Source organism: Schistocerca piceifrons, chromosome 1 (genome assembly GCF_021461385.2).
Source record: "Schistocerca piceifrons isolate TAMUIC-IGC-003096 chromosome 1, iqSchPice1.1, whole genome shotgun sequence".
Lineage (NCBI taxonomy): Eukaryota > Metazoa > Arthropoda > Insecta > Orthoptera > Acrididae > Schistocerca > Schistocerca piceifrons.
The window spans coordinates 1,210,516,333-1,210,533,682 of record NC_060138.1 but is presented as its reverse complement, the minus strand read 5'-3'; the positions used below and the strand labels follow the sequence as shown (position 1 = coordinate 1,210,533,682).

Below are 17,350 nucleotides of genomic sequence, written 5' to 3'. Positions count from 1 at the left end.
TTCCACTTGGGACCTGTGGAATGGTACATTAGCTTATTTGTTTTAGTTGTAAATATTTGTCATGTATTGTTGTTTTTCTGACATGTTCCACATCCAGGAGGACCTCCTCACTACGGATCAATTGGAATGAAAGTAAATCTAATCTAATCTGATCTAATCAGCGTACATAAACGAGTTATCAGATAGGGTCAGCAGCAGTATCAGATTGTTTGCTGATGTTGCTTTTGTGTACAGCATAATATCTTCCTTGGACAACTGCAAGAAAATGCAAGATGATGTGGACAAAATGTCCACTTAGCATAATGAATAGCAGCACACTTTAAAATTAAATAGCAAATGGAAAGAAAAGTGATGAGTGTTTTGAGTATGTCACACCGTTCGAATATCTCAGGAATAATACCAACAAGTAACATGAAACAGGACAAACATATGAACTCTGTATTGATTCCTTTTTAGGATTCTAAAACATGAGGTGTATCTGTAAAGGAAATATCATGTAAGATACTAATATAATTCTTCTAGAGTCACCTCACAAACCTGAACAAAAGTTTCTTAGTTTTCAACCCATGTCATTTTTAATAAAATCCTTGAGCTTTCAACAGCTGTCTCCACCATCATTATCTGGAGTAAAACTACTGACTGCCAGGTCCACTTATACAGGGTGAGTCACCTAACGTTACCGCTGGATATATTTCGTAAACCACATCAAATACTGACGAACGGATTCCACAGACCGAACGTGAGGAGAGGGGCTAGTGTAATTGTTTAATACAAACCATACAAAAATGCACGGAAGTATGTTTTTTAACACAAACCTAGGTTTTTTTAAATGGAACCCCGTTAGTTTTGTTAGCACATCTGAACATATAAACAAATACATAATCAGTGCTGTTTGTTGCATTGTAAAATGTTAATTACATCTAGAGATATTGTAACCTAAAGTTGACGCTTGAAACCTCCAACGTTCAGTTGCGTGTTGTAACAGACACGGGCCACGGTCGGCGAGCAGCATCTGCAGGGACATGTTTATGATGATGACCGTGTTTACGAGTGCGACTGTAGTGTACTGTTGTGGTTTGGTCTAGCTGTCGCAGTGTCTGCATGTAGCGCGTGCTGCTATTGTTATTCTGCATTTGTCTCTGCACACAGACCAACTGTAGTACATCGTGTTACCAGACGTCTGTGATAGTGTAGTGTTGTAGGAACTGTGACCATGGTGTATTCGAACTCTGAAAAGGCGGAGATGATACTCATCTATGGCGAGTGTCGATGAAATGCAGCTGAAGCCTGCAGGGTGTATGCAGAACGGTACCCAGACAGAGAGCATCCAACGTGCCGCACATTGCAAAACATCTACCGCCAACTGTATGCAACAGGTATGGTCGTAGCACGCAAACGGGTCCGTAACAGGCCCGTCACAGGAGAAGCGGGTGCAGTTGGTGTGTTAGCTGCTGTTGCCATGAACCCACACATGAGTACACGGTACATTGCGAGAGCCGGTGGACTGAGTCAAAGTAGTGTCATGCGCATACTGCATCGTCACCGCTTTCACCCGTTTCATGTGTCACTACATCAGCAATTACATGGTGATGACTTTAATCATCGACTGCAATTCTGTCAATGGGCATTAACAGAGAATGCGTTGCAGTTCTACCTGTTTACCGACAAAGCGGGTTTCACAAACCACGGGGCAGTGAATCTACGGAACATGCATTACTGGTCCGTGGACAATCCTCGCTGACTCAGACAGGTAGAGCGACAGCGACCGTGGACTGTAAACATATGGTGCGGAATCAATGGCGGCCACCTCATTGGTCCTCACTTCATTTCAGGGGCCCAAACAGCTGCAACATACATCGTGTTTCTACAGAATGATCTGCCACCGTTGCTTGAAAATGTCCCACTGGAAACGTGTCGACGTATGTGGTATCAGCATGATGGTGCACCTGCACATTCCGCAATTAACACTAGGCTGACCTTTGACAGGATGTTCGACGGGCGTTTCATAGGACATGGAGGACGCATAAATTGGCCAGCGTGTTCTCCTGATCTTTACACCTCTGGACTTCTTTCTGTGGGGTACGTTAAAGGAGAATGTGTACCGTGATGTGCCTACAACCCCAGAGGATATGAAACAACGTATTGTGGCAGCCTGCGGCGACATTACACCAGATGTACTGCGGCGTGTACGACATTCATTACGCCAGAGATTGCAATTGTGTGCAGCAAATGATGGCCACCACATTGAACATCTACTGGCCTGACATGTCGGGACACACTCTATTCCACTCCGTAATTGAAAACGGAAACCACGTGTGTACGTGTACCTCACCCCTCATGGTAATGTACATGTGCGTCAGTGAAAAAGGCCAATAAAAAGGTGTTAGCATGTGGACGTAATGTGCTGTTCCAGTCTCTTCTGTACCTAAGGTCCATCACCGTTCCCTTTGGATCCCTACGTAATTCAGTGCTCTCCGATACACATGATCGAACAGCGGAGGAGTGGTACTCAAGCGTCAACTTTACGTTACAATATCTCCGGATGTAATTACCATTTTACAATGCAACAAATGGCACTGATTACGTATTTTTTTATATGTTCAGATGTGCTAACAAAACTAACGTGGTTCCATTTAAAAAAACCTAGGTTTGTGTTAAAAAACATACTTCCGTGCATTTTTTTGTGGTTTGTATTAACCAATTACACTAGCCCCTCTCCTCACGTTCGGTCTGTGGAATCGATTCATCAGTATTTGATGTGGTTTACGAAATATATCCAGCGGTAATGTTAGGTGACTCACCCTGTATATGCAAGGCAAGTAGCATCAGGCACCTTCCAGTGGATGGCCAAAATAATTCATGTGAGGCAAGGAGACCTATTCAGCTCTTGGGAACACCGATCCACCTCAGGACAAAGTGTCATCAAATGGCACAAGGGGCTGGCTCCACATTTAAAGTTGCCACACCCACCTCCATATAAGCATCATAGCTTGGTACTATGCCATTTTATGCAGTTTTGTCAGAATATTTGGACTGACGGATGTAACTTCCAGTTATCACAAGTTTTCACATTAAGTCTTTTGCAGTGTTTAGACAACTGATAGTATTCTGTGTAAAGTTATACATATTCACAGTTTTAAAAACAATAGGTGATTAGAATAACAGAATGAGCAGTGACATTTTTTAAAAAAAGTATCTGCTTTTCTCTAACATGGGAATGGTCCAATCTGATATGTCAAAACCCACCACTAAATTTTTTATGTAGGAAGAATACAGCGAAATAAATGCAGTGTCAAAATTTTAAGTGCTAAAACACACTGCAAGTCTTTTTTAAACATTGTTGAATTTACTTATTTTTGTCGCACAAAAGCTACTTATTACAGTGGTTTGTACAGCCCTTTCTGCCTAGCTCATGATCAGCTGTGACAAGAGAGCATGCTTAATGCTATTATCTGAAGTGATATAAGCAAATTTGAAGCACCTAAACAATACAAGAAATGTAATCTATGATTAATGTTTTAAAGAAGAGGCAGTTTGTATTGACAGCTAAATTGCTACTTATGTAATTCTTACAAAGATGACAAGCAGAGGAAACATGACTTTAATTTACTGAAATGAATTATTTCTTCTGCATTGATCATTTTATAACAATTCCTGTAGCATTTTTACTATGATAATTTTTGAGCATTGTATATTTTAGTAACAATAAAACACTTCCTTCTTTATTTCCCATAGTCATCACAGTAAAACAAAGTGTCATTTGAATATTGCAAACAAACATTTTCCTTACACCAGGCACACCCTAGGAAAGAAAAATTAATGCTTTCAGGTTCATCACAGTAATTACTAGTTTTATTTAGACAGAACTGAGGTGGAGTAAGAAATGGTCCTGGCCATTGCTCTGCTTATTGTGCTGCATACTGTGCACACTTACAGCAATTTGTAAAATGTGCCAGTGTGAACTGATAATGCACAGATGACTGAAATCTAAGAATTTTGTTCTCCTGATACACCTCAAATGCCATGGAGCTATCAGAAATTCTACTGTCCAACAATTTCCTTACAAATACCTTCCACAGTCGGAAAATTTCTTTATTAAGAGTCATATTGGTCATTCCAGGTCAAACATGCATTTTATCAACAGTCTATTTGCCACACTCCTTAAAGACAGAAGTATTGCTATGTCCAGGTCAAGAGTCCAACAAAAGCAATGAATTAATTTCTGCAACTAGTTGAAACTATTTGAATTGAAATGTTAAAAATTATTCTTTGTAACAATGTTATGAAAAGGAAAGTTGCTACTCACCATATAGCAGACATGCTGAGTCGCAGATAGGCACAGCAAAACAAAGTCTCTTACAATTAAAGCTATCATTCATTAAGGCCTTCATCAACAATAGATGACAGACAGACAGACACACACACACACACACACACACACACACACACACACACACACAACACAAACACAAACACACACACACACACAAATGCAAACGCAACTCACACACACGACTGCAGTCAGTTGCTTGAGACTGCAGTCATGTGTGTGAGCTGCGTTTGCGTGTGTGTGTGTGTGTGTGTGTGTGTGTGTGTGTGTGTGTGTGTGTGTGTGTGTGTGTTGGCGGGGGGGGGGGGGGGGGGGGTCGTCTATTGTTGATAAAGGCCATAATGGCCGAAAGCTTTAATTGTGAGAATCATTTTTAGTGCCTATCTGCGACTCAGCATCTCCTCTATATGTTGAGTAGCAACATTCCTTTTCATAATACTGTTACATTCCATTCTGGATTTTCCATTGTTTAAAAAATTATTCTTTCCTATTTTTGCAGATTTTGATTGGCTGATTATAAGATTTTAGCTACTAAACAGTCCATTTTTTTAATGTTTGGTTCTAGGTCCAGGAAGACAGATATAAAGCTGTAGAAACACTAATTCGCTCATACTTACCATTGTCATTATTGTGTATGAATGTGTCATGCATTAATCTACTCCATAACAGTCTCTTGCCTCAAAATGATAAAGTGCAGTCTGCTCACAGGTTTTTCATGAAACCTGACTGATCTCCATTAGATGCAGCAGATGTGGGTTAACAGCAAGCCTCATCTTCATGTCAGCTATGCTTTGATGGTGTCTGCTCTATACTTTTACTTGAAGTAAACTTAATTGTTTTGCGACTTCCTATACTGAATGATTTCTTGAATCTACTTAACAAGATTGTAGAAGACTTGAAATCTTCATTATTCATCTCAGTTGCAATCCAGAGGGCCCAGTCATATAGATCTCCATCAGCAATGGTGCATTTCCTCTCGTGAGCAGCTTTGTATGGTTCATATCTCAAGAAAACTCGTCCAAACAGCTATTGTGCTTGTTATTTATTCGGGTTTATGTTGGTCATTAATGGGAGTAATTGGACTTTGTGGCCATCCTGTAGAGTAAATCTTTTGGATAGCTTTTCTTTTACAGTTTTGTAAGTTTCATTTTGGCACTTTTATTACTTTTGCCAGTCTTTCTTCCATTTACAGTACATGGTCTGATTTTACAAAGCAAAATTGCTTTTGCACACTGCTGAGCATTATGCATTAAACACAGTGAATATTAATTCAGTTTCATCCCCACTTTTAACACTTGTTGTTGTTGTTGTTGTTGTTGTGGTCTTCAGTCCTGAGACTGGTTTGATGCAGCCGTCCATGCTACTCTATCCTGTGCAAGCTTCTTCATCTCCCAGTACCTACTGCAGCCTACATCCCTCTGAATCTGCTTAGTGTATTCATCTCTTGGTCTCCTCTACGATATTTACCCTCCACGCTGCCCTCCAATACTAAATTGGTGATCCCTTGATGCCTCAGAACATGCCCTACCAACCAATCCCTTCTTCTAGTCAAGTTGTGCCACAAACTCCTCTTCTCCCCAATCCTATTCTGTACCTCCTCATTAGTTATGTGATCTACCCATCTAATCTTCAGCATTCTTTTGTAGCACCACATTTCAAAAGCTTCTATTCTCTTCTTGTCCAAACTATTTATCATCCATGTTTCACTTCCATACATGGCTACACTCCATACAAATACTTTCAGAAACGACTTCCTGACACTTAAATCTATACTCGATGTTAACAAATTTCTCTTCTTCAGAAACGCTTTCCTTGCCATTGCCAGTCTACATTTTATATCCTCTCTACTTCGACCATCATCAGTTATTTTGCTCCCCGAATAGCAAAACTCCTTTACTACTTTAAGCATCTCATTTCCTAATCTAATTCCCTCGCATCACCTGACTATATTCCATTATCCTCGTTTTGCTTTTTTCTTTATTTATTTATTTATTAAGCATCCAATAGATCACACATGTGATATAGGATTTGTCATTTGATTACACGTAACACATAACAACACATACACATAATAAATTGACAAACATATACAAACAGCCCCCCCCCCCCCCCATGAACAATGGACCTTGCCATTGGTGGGGAGGCTTGCGTGCCTCAGCGATACAGATAGCCGTACCGTAGGTGCAACCACAACGGAGGGGTATCTGTTGAGAGGCCAGACAAACGTGTGGTTCCTCAAGAGGGGCAGCAGCCTTTTCAGTAGTTGCAAGGGCAACAGTCTGGATGATTGACTGATCTGGCCTTGTAACAATAACCAAAACGGCCTTGCTGTGCTGGTACTGCGAACGGCTGAAAGCAAGGGGAAACTACAGCCGTAATTTTTCCCGAGGGCATGCAGCTTTACTGTATGATTAAATGATGATGGCGTCCTCTTGGGTAAAATATTCCGGAGGTAAAATAGTCCCCCATTCGGATCTCCGGGCGGGGACTACTCAAGAGGATGTCGTTATCAGGAGAAAGAAAACTGGCGTTCTACGGATCGGAGCGTGGAATGTCAGATCCCTTAATCGGGCAGGTAGGTTAGAAAATTTAAAAAGGGAAATGGATAGGTTGAAGTTAGATATAGTGGGAATTAGTGAAGTTCGGTGGCAGGAGGAACAAGACTTCTGGTCAGGTGACTACAGGGTTATAAACACAAAATCAAATAGGGGTCATGCAGGAGTAGGTTTAATAATGAATAGGAAAATAGGAATGCGGTTAAGCTACTACAAACAGCATAGTGAACGCATTATTGTGGCCAAGATAGATACGACACCCACACCTACTACAGTAGTACAAGTTTATATGCCAACTGGCTCTGCAGATGACGAAGAAATTGAAGAAATGTATGATGAAATAAAAGAAATTATTGAGATAGTGAAGGGAGACAAAAAAATTAATAGTCATGGGTGACTGGCATTCGGCAGTAGAAAAAGTGAGAGAAGGAAACATAGTAGGTGAATATGGATTGGGAATAAGAAATGATAGAGGAAGCCGCCTGGTGGAATTTTGCACAGAGCACAACTTAATCATAGCTAACACTTGGTTTAAGAATCATGAAAGAAGGTTGTATACATGGAAGAAGCCTGGAGATACTGACAGTTTTCAGATAGATTATATAATGGTAAGACAGAGATTTAGGAACCAGGTTTTAAATTGTAGGACATTTCCAGGGGCAGATGTGGACTCTGACCACAATCTATTGGTTATGACCTGTAGATTAAAACTGAAGAAACTGCAAAAAGGTGGGAATTTAAGGAGATGGGACCTGGATAAACTGAAAGAATCAGAGGTTGTACAGAGTTTCAGGGAAAGCATAAGTGAACAATTGACAGGAATGGGGGAAAGAAATACAGTAGAAGAAGAAGAATGGGTAGCTTTGAGGGATAAAGTAGTGAAGGTAGCAGAGGATCAAGTAGGTAAAAAGATGAGGGCTAGTAGAAATCCTTGGGTAACAGAAGAAATATTGAATTTAATTGATGAAAGGAGAAAATATAAAAATGCAGCAAATGAAGCAGGCAAAAAGGAATACAAACGTCTCAAAAATGAGATCGACAGGAAGTACAAAATGGCTAAGCAGGGATGGCTAGAGGACAAATGTAAGGATGTAGAGGCCTATCTCACTAGGGGTAAGACAGATACTGCCTACAGGAAAATTAAAGAGACCTTTGGAGATAAGAGAACGACTTGTATGAATATCAAGAGCTCAGATGGAAACACAGTTCTAAGCAAAGAAGGGAAAGCAGAAAGGTGGAAGGAGTGTATAGAGGGTCTATACAAGGGCGATGTACTTGAGGACAATATTATGGAAATGGAAGAGGATGTAGATGAAGATGAAATGGGAGATATGATACTGCGTGAAGAGTTTGACAGAGCACTGAAAGACCTGAGTCCAAACAAGGCCCCCGGAGTAGACAACATTCCATTGGAACTACTGACGGCCTTGGGAGAGCCAGTCCTGACAAAACTCTACCATCTGATGATCAAGATGTATGAAACAGGCGAAATACCCTCAGACTTCAAGAAGAATATAATAATTCCAATCCCAAAGAAAGCAGGTGTTGACAGATGTGAAAATTACCGAACTATCAGTTTAATAAGTCATAGCTGCAAAATACTAACACGAATTCTTTACAGACAAATGGAAAAACTAGTAGAAGCCAACCTCGGGGAAGATCAGTTTGGATTCCGTAGAAACACTGGAACACGTGAGGCAATACTGACCTTACGACTTATCTTAGAAGAAAGATTAAGGAAAGGCAAACCTACGTTTCTAGCATTTGTAGACTTAGAGAATGCTTTTGACAATGTTGACTGGAATACTCTCTTTCAAATTCTAAAGGTGGCAGGGGTAAAATACAGGGAGCAAAAGGCTATTTACAATTTGTACAGAAACCAGATGGCAGTTATAAGAGTCGAGGGACACGAAAGGGAAGCAGTGGTTGGGAAGGGAGTAAGACAGGGTTGTAGCCTCTCCCCGATGTTGTTCAATCTGTATATTGAGCAAGCAGTAAAGGAAACAAAAGAAAAATTCAGAGTAGGTATTAAAATTCATGAAGAAGAAATAAAAACTTTGAGGTTCGCTGATGACATTGTAATTCTGTCAGAGACAGCATAGGACTTGGAAGAGCAGTTGAATGGAATGGACAGTGTCTTGAAGAGAGGATATAAGATGAACATCAACAAAAGCAAAACAAGGATAATGGAATGTAGTCTAATTAAGTCGGGTGATGCTGAGGGAATTAGATTAGGAAATGAAGCACTTAAAGTAGTAAAGGAGTTTTGCTATTTGGGGAGCAAAATAACTGATGATGGTCGAAGTAGAGAGGATATAAAATGTAGGCTGGCAATGGCAAGGAAAGCGTTTCTGAAGAAGAGAAATTTGTTAACATCCAGTATTGATTTAAGTGTCAGGAAGTTATTTCTGAAAATATTCGTATGGAGTGTAGCCATGTATGGAAGTGAAACATGGATGATAAATAGTTTGGACAAGAAGAGAATAGAAGCTTTCGAAATGTGGTGCTACAGAAGAATGCTGAAGATTAGATGGGTAGATCACATAACTAATGAGGAAGTATTGAATAGGATTGGGGAGAAGAGAAGTTTGTGGCACAACATGACGAGAAGAAGGGATCGGTTGGTAGGACATGTTCTGAGGCATCAAGGGATCACCAATTTAGTATTGGAGGGCAGCGTGGAGGGTAAAAATCGTAGAGGGAGACCAAGAGATGAATACACTAAGCAGATTCAGAAGGATGTAGGTTGCAGTAGGTACTGGGAGATGAAAAAGCTTGCACAGGATGAGTAGCATGGAGAGCTGCATCAAACCAGTCTCAGGACTGAAGACCACAACAACAACAACAACAACAAAAACAACATACAAACAGCAAACAAATTACATACACATAATACAGAAGTAGTGTACAAGAACTTATTACCCAAAAAACAAAAGTACGTGCTCATGATAAACAATTTTAGATCATGAACTATGCCTTATACGCAAAACATATTATGGATATACACAAAACGTATTATGGATATTTAACAGATTTTTCCTAAGTATCATAATTGTTGTTGTTGTTGTGGTCTTCAGTCCTGAGACTGGTTTGATGCAGCTCTCCATGCTACCCTATCCTGTGCGAGCTTCTTCATCTCCCAGTACCTACTGCAACCTACATCCTTCTGAATCTGCTTAGTGTATTCATCTCTTGGTCTCCCTCTACGATTTTTACCCTCCACGCTGCCCTCCAATGCTAAATTTGTGATCCCTTGATGCCTCAAAACATGTCCTACCAACCGATCCCTTCTTCTAGTCAAGTTGTGCCACAAACTTCTCTTCTCCCCAATCCTATTCAATACCTCCTCATTAGTTACGTGATCTACCCACCTTATCTTCAGCATTCTTCTGTAGCACCACATTTCAAAAGCCTACAAAGTTGAAAACATAATTAAATTAGTTTGAATTTTTAAAAAATAAGTACAGGTTTCAATCCACAGTCTGAGACAGGTATTCATTTACACTGTAGTAGCATTTTTCCATCAAGTATTTTTTTACTTCATGCTTGAAATTATTTTTGCCTTTCAATTCTTTAATTTGAGATGGAAGTGCATTTAAAAGCTTTATTCCTAAGTGGCTAACATGTTTCTGACTTCTAGTTTTTGCTACATAGGGAATGTGGAAGTCTTTACAATGCCTTGTATTGTGATCATGGTAGCTTGAGTTGGTTTGGAGATCGCAGTTATTTTTACTTATCATTTCCAGGCATTTAAAAATATATATTGATGGTATTGTAAGTATCTTTAGTTGTCTGAATAAGGGTCTGCAGTGAGTTTGTGGTGGGCTGTGTGTCATGATACGAATAGCTCTTTTTTGCATAATAAAAATGTCATTTAGTCTTGACCTGGTTTTTCCCCAAAAACTTATGCCATAGCTTGCAGCTGTTGATGTTCATCTTATATTCTCCTTTCAAGACACTGTCCATTCCGTTCAACTGCTCTTCCAAGTCCTTTGCTGTCTCTGACAGAATTACAATGTCATCGGCGAACTTTAACGTTTTATTTCTTCTCCAGGGATTTTAGTACTTACTTGTTAACACTTATGCTACCAAAAAGGCTACTGGGAATTATTATGGATATTGAATGAGTTGCAAATTTGAGTGAACAGTAACTGCAGGCAATTGTTTTAGAGAAACTATCAATGAAAACTGAAATTCACTTTACAAATTATGATTGTACCAACTCATGTCATCTGTTTACTGATTGGTCATCAACCAAGGATATGTGCCCCCATCTTGTGCATGGACAGTGGATGCTACAGTTCTGGTAGGGGTGTGCAATTCTCCAGCCACCTGGTGAGCTACGAATTTCCTAATTTTCAACATTTTTTTAAAATACTTTCATGCATCTTAACAGCTAAAATTTTGACAGGGTCTTTCTTTTGCTGTATTCTTCCAGTATAAAAAATTTCTATATGTAAGACTAGATCATTCCCTTGTGAGAAACATAGTAACAAGACAATCTAGAAGTAATTTCCATTTCTACTGATGTGAGTAGATTAGAACAAATTGTAACTGGTTGTTTGGATACTTTTCAGAAAATAGCTGCAATTGCTCCCTTTACCACTTAATGTATTTATTTTTTATTTATTTATCAATGAAGTTACAAGTCTTTTTGAAGAAGCATTTCCTAAAAAATCAGTGAGAGAAAACCTGTTCAAATCTGGAAACAAGCCTTGGATTGTAAAACAAGAAGAGAACTATATGCTGCAGCCAGGAGTTCAAATGATAACAGTAGGATTACACACTATAAAATCTACAATAAAGTTCTGAATAAGACAATTCAGGCAGCAAAGAACATGTGCTTGAAGGCAGAAATTGACAACTCGAGCAATAAAGTAAAAACTATCTGGAAATTTGTAAAGAAGGAAACGGGGAAAATGCAGTTTGTAGTGAAAATATCCAAATCAAAAGTGAGGGTAATCTTGTTAGCGATCCAAAAACAGTTGCAGACACATTCAACTACAATTTTTTAACAGTAACAGAAAAAATAGGTTTACAAGGGTCCATGAAGCAAGCCATCAATCTTTTGAAAGCTAGAGTACCTGGTTCAGTGCAACACATGAAGGTAAAAACAGTCACTGTTCAAGAAATTGAAAGAGTTATTAAATCTCTGAAAAGTAAAAACTCTGCTGGAATTGACAACATTTCTAACAAATTATTAAAATATTGCTCCAGCCCTGTAAGTAAAGTCCTTTGCCACATTTTTGATGTGTCACTTAAGCAAGGAATAGTTCCTGAGAGGCTTAAGTATGCAGTTGTAAAACCACTGTATAAGAAGGGGGATAAGACGGATACTGCTAACTATAGGCCAATATCACTACTGACAAGCTTTTCAAAGGTTTTAGAGAAACTAATGCATGCCAGGATAGTTAAGCATCTCAGTGAACACAGTAGCTTCAGCAAAAGTCAGTTTGGATTTCAGAAAGGTTTGTCAACAGAAGATACAATATTTGCATTTACTGGCAATCTCTTGGAATCTATCAACAAAAAACTGAAAGTGATTGGCATATTTTGTGACCTAACAAAAGCATTTGACTGTGTAAATCACCAAATTCTTTTTCAAAAAGCTGCACATCTCGGTATAAGTGGTGCAGCAGGGAAATGGCTCGACTCATATCTGTCAAACAGGAAACAAAAATTTGTAGTAGATGGTCAAGATGGTGTCCCAATATCTTCAGAATGGGGTACCATTACATGTGGAGTGCCGCAGGGCTCAGTTCTGGGCCCCCTACTTTTTATTATATTTATAAGTGATCTTCCTCTCTCTACGGAATATTGTAGATTCATCATTTTCGCGGATGACACTACACTACTTATTGATAATTCAGTAGATAAGCTTGAGGTAATGGCAAATAAGGTTTTAAATGAAACGGTGAACTGGTTCAACATTAATGGTCTTATTTTAAATTACTGTAAAACAAACTACATTCAGTTCCACAAAACATCCAAAGATGAGGAAATATTTGTAAAGGTAGGTGAGCAGACAATAACCAGGGTAGATTCCTCAAAATACCTAGGCTTGCATATTGATAGCAAACTGAATTGGTCCAACCACAGCGTGAATCTGTGCAAAAGACTAAGTTCAGCAACATACGCATTGCGCATTGTTTTTCTTATAGAAATATGGAAACCATGAAGTCAGCGTATTATGGCTACTTTCGTGCAATTATGGCATTTGGAATTATATTTTGGGAAAATCAGCCACTGGCTAAAAACGTACTGTGTGTACAAAAGAGAGCCATAAGGATCATGTGTGGAGTCCATCCTAGATCCACATGCAAGAATCTTTTTAAGAAGCTTGAAATACTTACATCCACTGCGCAATATATATTCTCATTGATGTGCTTTATAAGGAAAGAAAATTCCATCTTTAAGCTGAATAGTGCATATCACAGTCACAATACTAGAAGGAAACATGATATCCACAATGAACAGCCAAATCTAAGTATGCTGCAGAAAGGAGTCCATTTCAGTGGCTGTAAGATTTTTAATGCCCTCCCTTCAAGAATTAAGTGTTTGGTAGATGATGATCTCCTGTTTAAAAGAACCTTAAGGCAGTTCCTATTGCAAGGATCATTTTATACATTAGAAGAGTTCCTGAACTACAGTGTTTAACATCTCTTGTATTGTAAATTGCAAATGTATGCCCAAATTTGTATTTGTAATACCGAATATTTTTATTGTAAACATATATTTTGCAATATTTATTTCTCTGTAACACTTATTATTTTGTAATCTTTATCTCTCTCTAAAATGTATTTTTGTAGTGGGACCTAAGTTACTGTTTACTGTTTTTTGTTTTGTAATCTCTATCTATATCTAAAATGTATTTTTTTTGTAGTGGGACCTAAGTTACTGTTTACTGTTTTTGGTTTGTTTTATGTATTACCATAAATTCTGGCCAAAAGCTTGTAAAATTGACACGTTCCATATCCTGTGATACTGTCACAACATGGATCACCGGAACAAGAGATAAATAAATAAATAAATAAAACAACACTGCACTTTCTCTGCAATGCATGGTAATTGTTACAGCGTCGTTCCTAGGCGCCGCTTACGTCGTATACGGTGATGGTGATTTTAACGTCTGCCCATAGGTGCCACTAGCGTCATCTTCCGTAATGGCTGCCAAATAAGTGTTCCCTTTCGCACATAGGTGCCGATAATGTCGTCAAAAAGAAAACCACCTCTGTGGAGTATGTTTACTTCGCACACAGGTGACCGTGAAGCCTTTGCTTCATAATGGGTTCTAGAGAACATGAAGTGTGAATGAATGGACTTTTTACTTCTAACAGGCTGTTTCTTGCGAGTATATGAATATTTAAAAACATTACAGAGTCATCAAGACTGTCTCCAGGCATAGGAACTGTCTCCTATGTAATCATCCCATTACATATTCCTACCAGCTGTTACTTCTCTATACATAGTGAGAAAGTTCTGGCAAAATGTAAATAATTCATGAGTAAGGGAGACCAATCATCAAATAGCAGAAGCACAGAGTCATCAGCAGACAGACTGAAAAAAAGAAAGAAAATTTGCTAGCTTTCAGTATAAATCCTTTGACAGGTTAGAGTACAAACACATACCTCACCCACACAGCATCCTGGTCTATCCCCATGCCATTCACAGTCTCGTCTCCTTGCCTTGGGAATCGTATCCCTGTGAAAGATTCAGATGCTAGACCTGCCTGATTCTTCCACCCAGCACTTCCTGCTCCAGTTGTGTTACAGGCTTATCCATTCCCATCAAAGGCAGCACCACCTGTGAAAACAGCTATGTCATATACCAAGTCCGTGCAATCATTGCACAGCTTTTTATGTCAACCAGCTGTCCACCATAATGAATGACCACTGCCTAACTGTGGCCATGAACACAGTTGACAACTCATTGGCACGACATTCTGCTCAGCACAACACACTTGAATTCAATGGCTGCTTCAAAACTCGTGCCATTTGGATCCTTCCCTCCAGCACAGCTTTTCTGAACAACATAGATGGGAGTTATCTTTGTGACACACCCTTCATTCCCATAATCCTTCTGTCCTCGGTCTCTGCTAGTAAGTTTTCTTTCTCTGTTGTGTGTGCCTATCAGTAATTTAACACTTCTGCTATTTGGTGAGTGATCTCCTTTACTTCTAAACTATTTACATTCTATCCAGACTTTCCTTACTATAGGGAATTTCTTTTCAAAAGAAGCAAAATGAGGCTCCTTTAATTTTGAGCCATTTCCTCTCTTCTTAACTCTATTAGTGAAGGTCTTAAAATATAGCAAACCTGAAATATCAGGCTACTGATCAAGCCTATTTCACTAAAATTTTATTAATATTATTATATTTTCATCTTTAATGTTATGACTAGCAAATTTTTAATCCCATTTGAAACTCGTATTTATAAAATAAGCATGATGATTTTGTTGGGCTCGTGGGTGAGCAAGATTGGCTGATTGTGTTGTTGCATGTGTATGAGTGTGTATTTGAAGTGGAATAGCAGAGGCAGCTCTTGAGCAGATGATGTATCTGTACCTCTTACATTGCAAATTAAATAAAAGCTAATAAATTTCAATCAAAATTTCAGATTTTAGATTCCACTTATTTCTTTTACAGCTGAAATGCTGGATCCAGAAAAAACACTTGGCTGGAGTGAAATGTGTCCAATGCATTATGCAAGAAGTAATTTTGGTGCTGTTGTCCTTGATAACCGTATTTATGCAATTGGGGGCTATGACGGTAATATACCAAAATACAGTTTAGTTTTTAGTTTTTTTAGTTACTTCCATGTTCTACAGATAATTTCCATAATAAATTGTAATGATGTGGAATGAGTCATTTTACATTCACATCACAACTTAATTTGTTGATATGGCTACATGCTGAACGTTTATAAGTTCTTTTTTCTTTGTTTTTATATATACAGATGTGAATTAGTAATTCCTAACCAACACACTTTACACATTACAATAATATAAATTATCTATGGAACAGAAGGAATTATGAAGAAGAAACTTTCTTAGTTTGTTTTCAAATTTTACTTTGCTGTCTGCCAGACATTTTATATCACTGGTTAAGTCATCAAAAACTTTAGTTGCAGCATTGTACACCCCATTTTGTGCTTAAGATAACCTTAATGTCCTCTTTTTCTTCTGATATTGTAATTATGTACCTCATTTTTCCTTTTGAACTACAGTGGATTATTTACAACAAAAATCATGAGGAGATAAATATACTGTGAAGCATAGTGAAAATCCTAAACTCCTTCAACAAATGTCTACAAGATGACTGTGGGTGAGCACCACACATTAATCTTGCAGTACATTTTTTGAGCAATGAAGACTTTCTTTCTTAAACATGAGTTGCACCACAACATTCTTCCTCATCATATTATCGAATGAAAAGTTGCGGTATATGTCAACTTACTGATTTGTTCTCCCCAAGATTTGCAATGACCTTAAGTGCAAATATGGCTGAACTCAGTTGTTCTAGGAGTTCCAAAACGTATTTTTTCTAGTTTAAATTCACATCAGTTTGGACACCTAAAAATTTTGAAGTTTCCACTCTATTATCTCCTAACTCTTACCACTGTAACAGGTGTAGTGCCTCTAGATATACAGAACATAATGTGTCACGTCTTTTTCAAATTGAGAGTAATGCCACTGGCAGAAAACCAGTAATGAGACTTTTGAGAACGTTTTTTACCATTTTTCTGTTGCTGTATGTATGCTCGGATTGATTACAATACTAGTGTCCTCTGCAAAAAGAACTAATTCTGCAGAAAGAACTAATTCTGCTTGTTGCATTATAGACAGGGAAGGTCATTTACATATATAAGAAATGATAGTGGACCTAAGATTCAGCCTTTGAGAACCCCATATGTGATTTCTTCCCAGTCAGAAGATCCTCCCCTGATTACATTGGTTGAACTGCTAACTACAACTTCCTGCATTCTTGTGGTTAGATATGATATTATCCATTGGTTGATATACCATCAGTTCCTTAAAACCTCAGTTTATTTAGGAGAATAAAGTGATTTGCTCAGTCAAATTCCTTAGACAATTCACAGAAAATACCAAACAGTGCTATTTTGTTGTTTAATGCTTGTGAAATTTGATGAGTGAACATGTAAATGGCATTCTCAGTAGAGAAACTCTTCTGAAATCCAAAGCATAATTTACTAAGGATATTATTATTGCTCATGTGGGATGTTATTCTAGAATACTATTCTGCATTACTTCTCAAAAAAATTGGAAAATACTGTCATTAGTGAAACAACTCAGTATTTATCGACATCTCTCCTATCAACTTTCTTATAGATGGGTTAAATGTCATACAGGGTGCGTCAGCGTTCATAGTAAAAACACACCATCAGGCAGTAACTGTAATTTATTTATTACCTCTTATGTCAATTAATAGTTAAAAGCATGCCATTTA

At 38.3% G+C, this 17,350-nt stretch overlaps 1 protein-coding gene across 1 annotated transcript in view; it reads left to right on the top strand.

Moving 5' to 3' along the window:
* Positions 1–17,350, top strand: part of LOC124779449 (kelch-like protein 10) — a 139,341-nt gene that overhangs the window by 96,839 nt on the left and 25,152 nt on the right. The window contains exon 6 of the mRNA XM_047253712.1: positions 15,530–15,652. Within this exon, the coding sequence (XP_047109668.1) occupies positions 15,530–15,652 (123 nt within the window). The remainder of the gene's footprint in view (positions 1–15,529; positions 15,653–17,350) is intronic.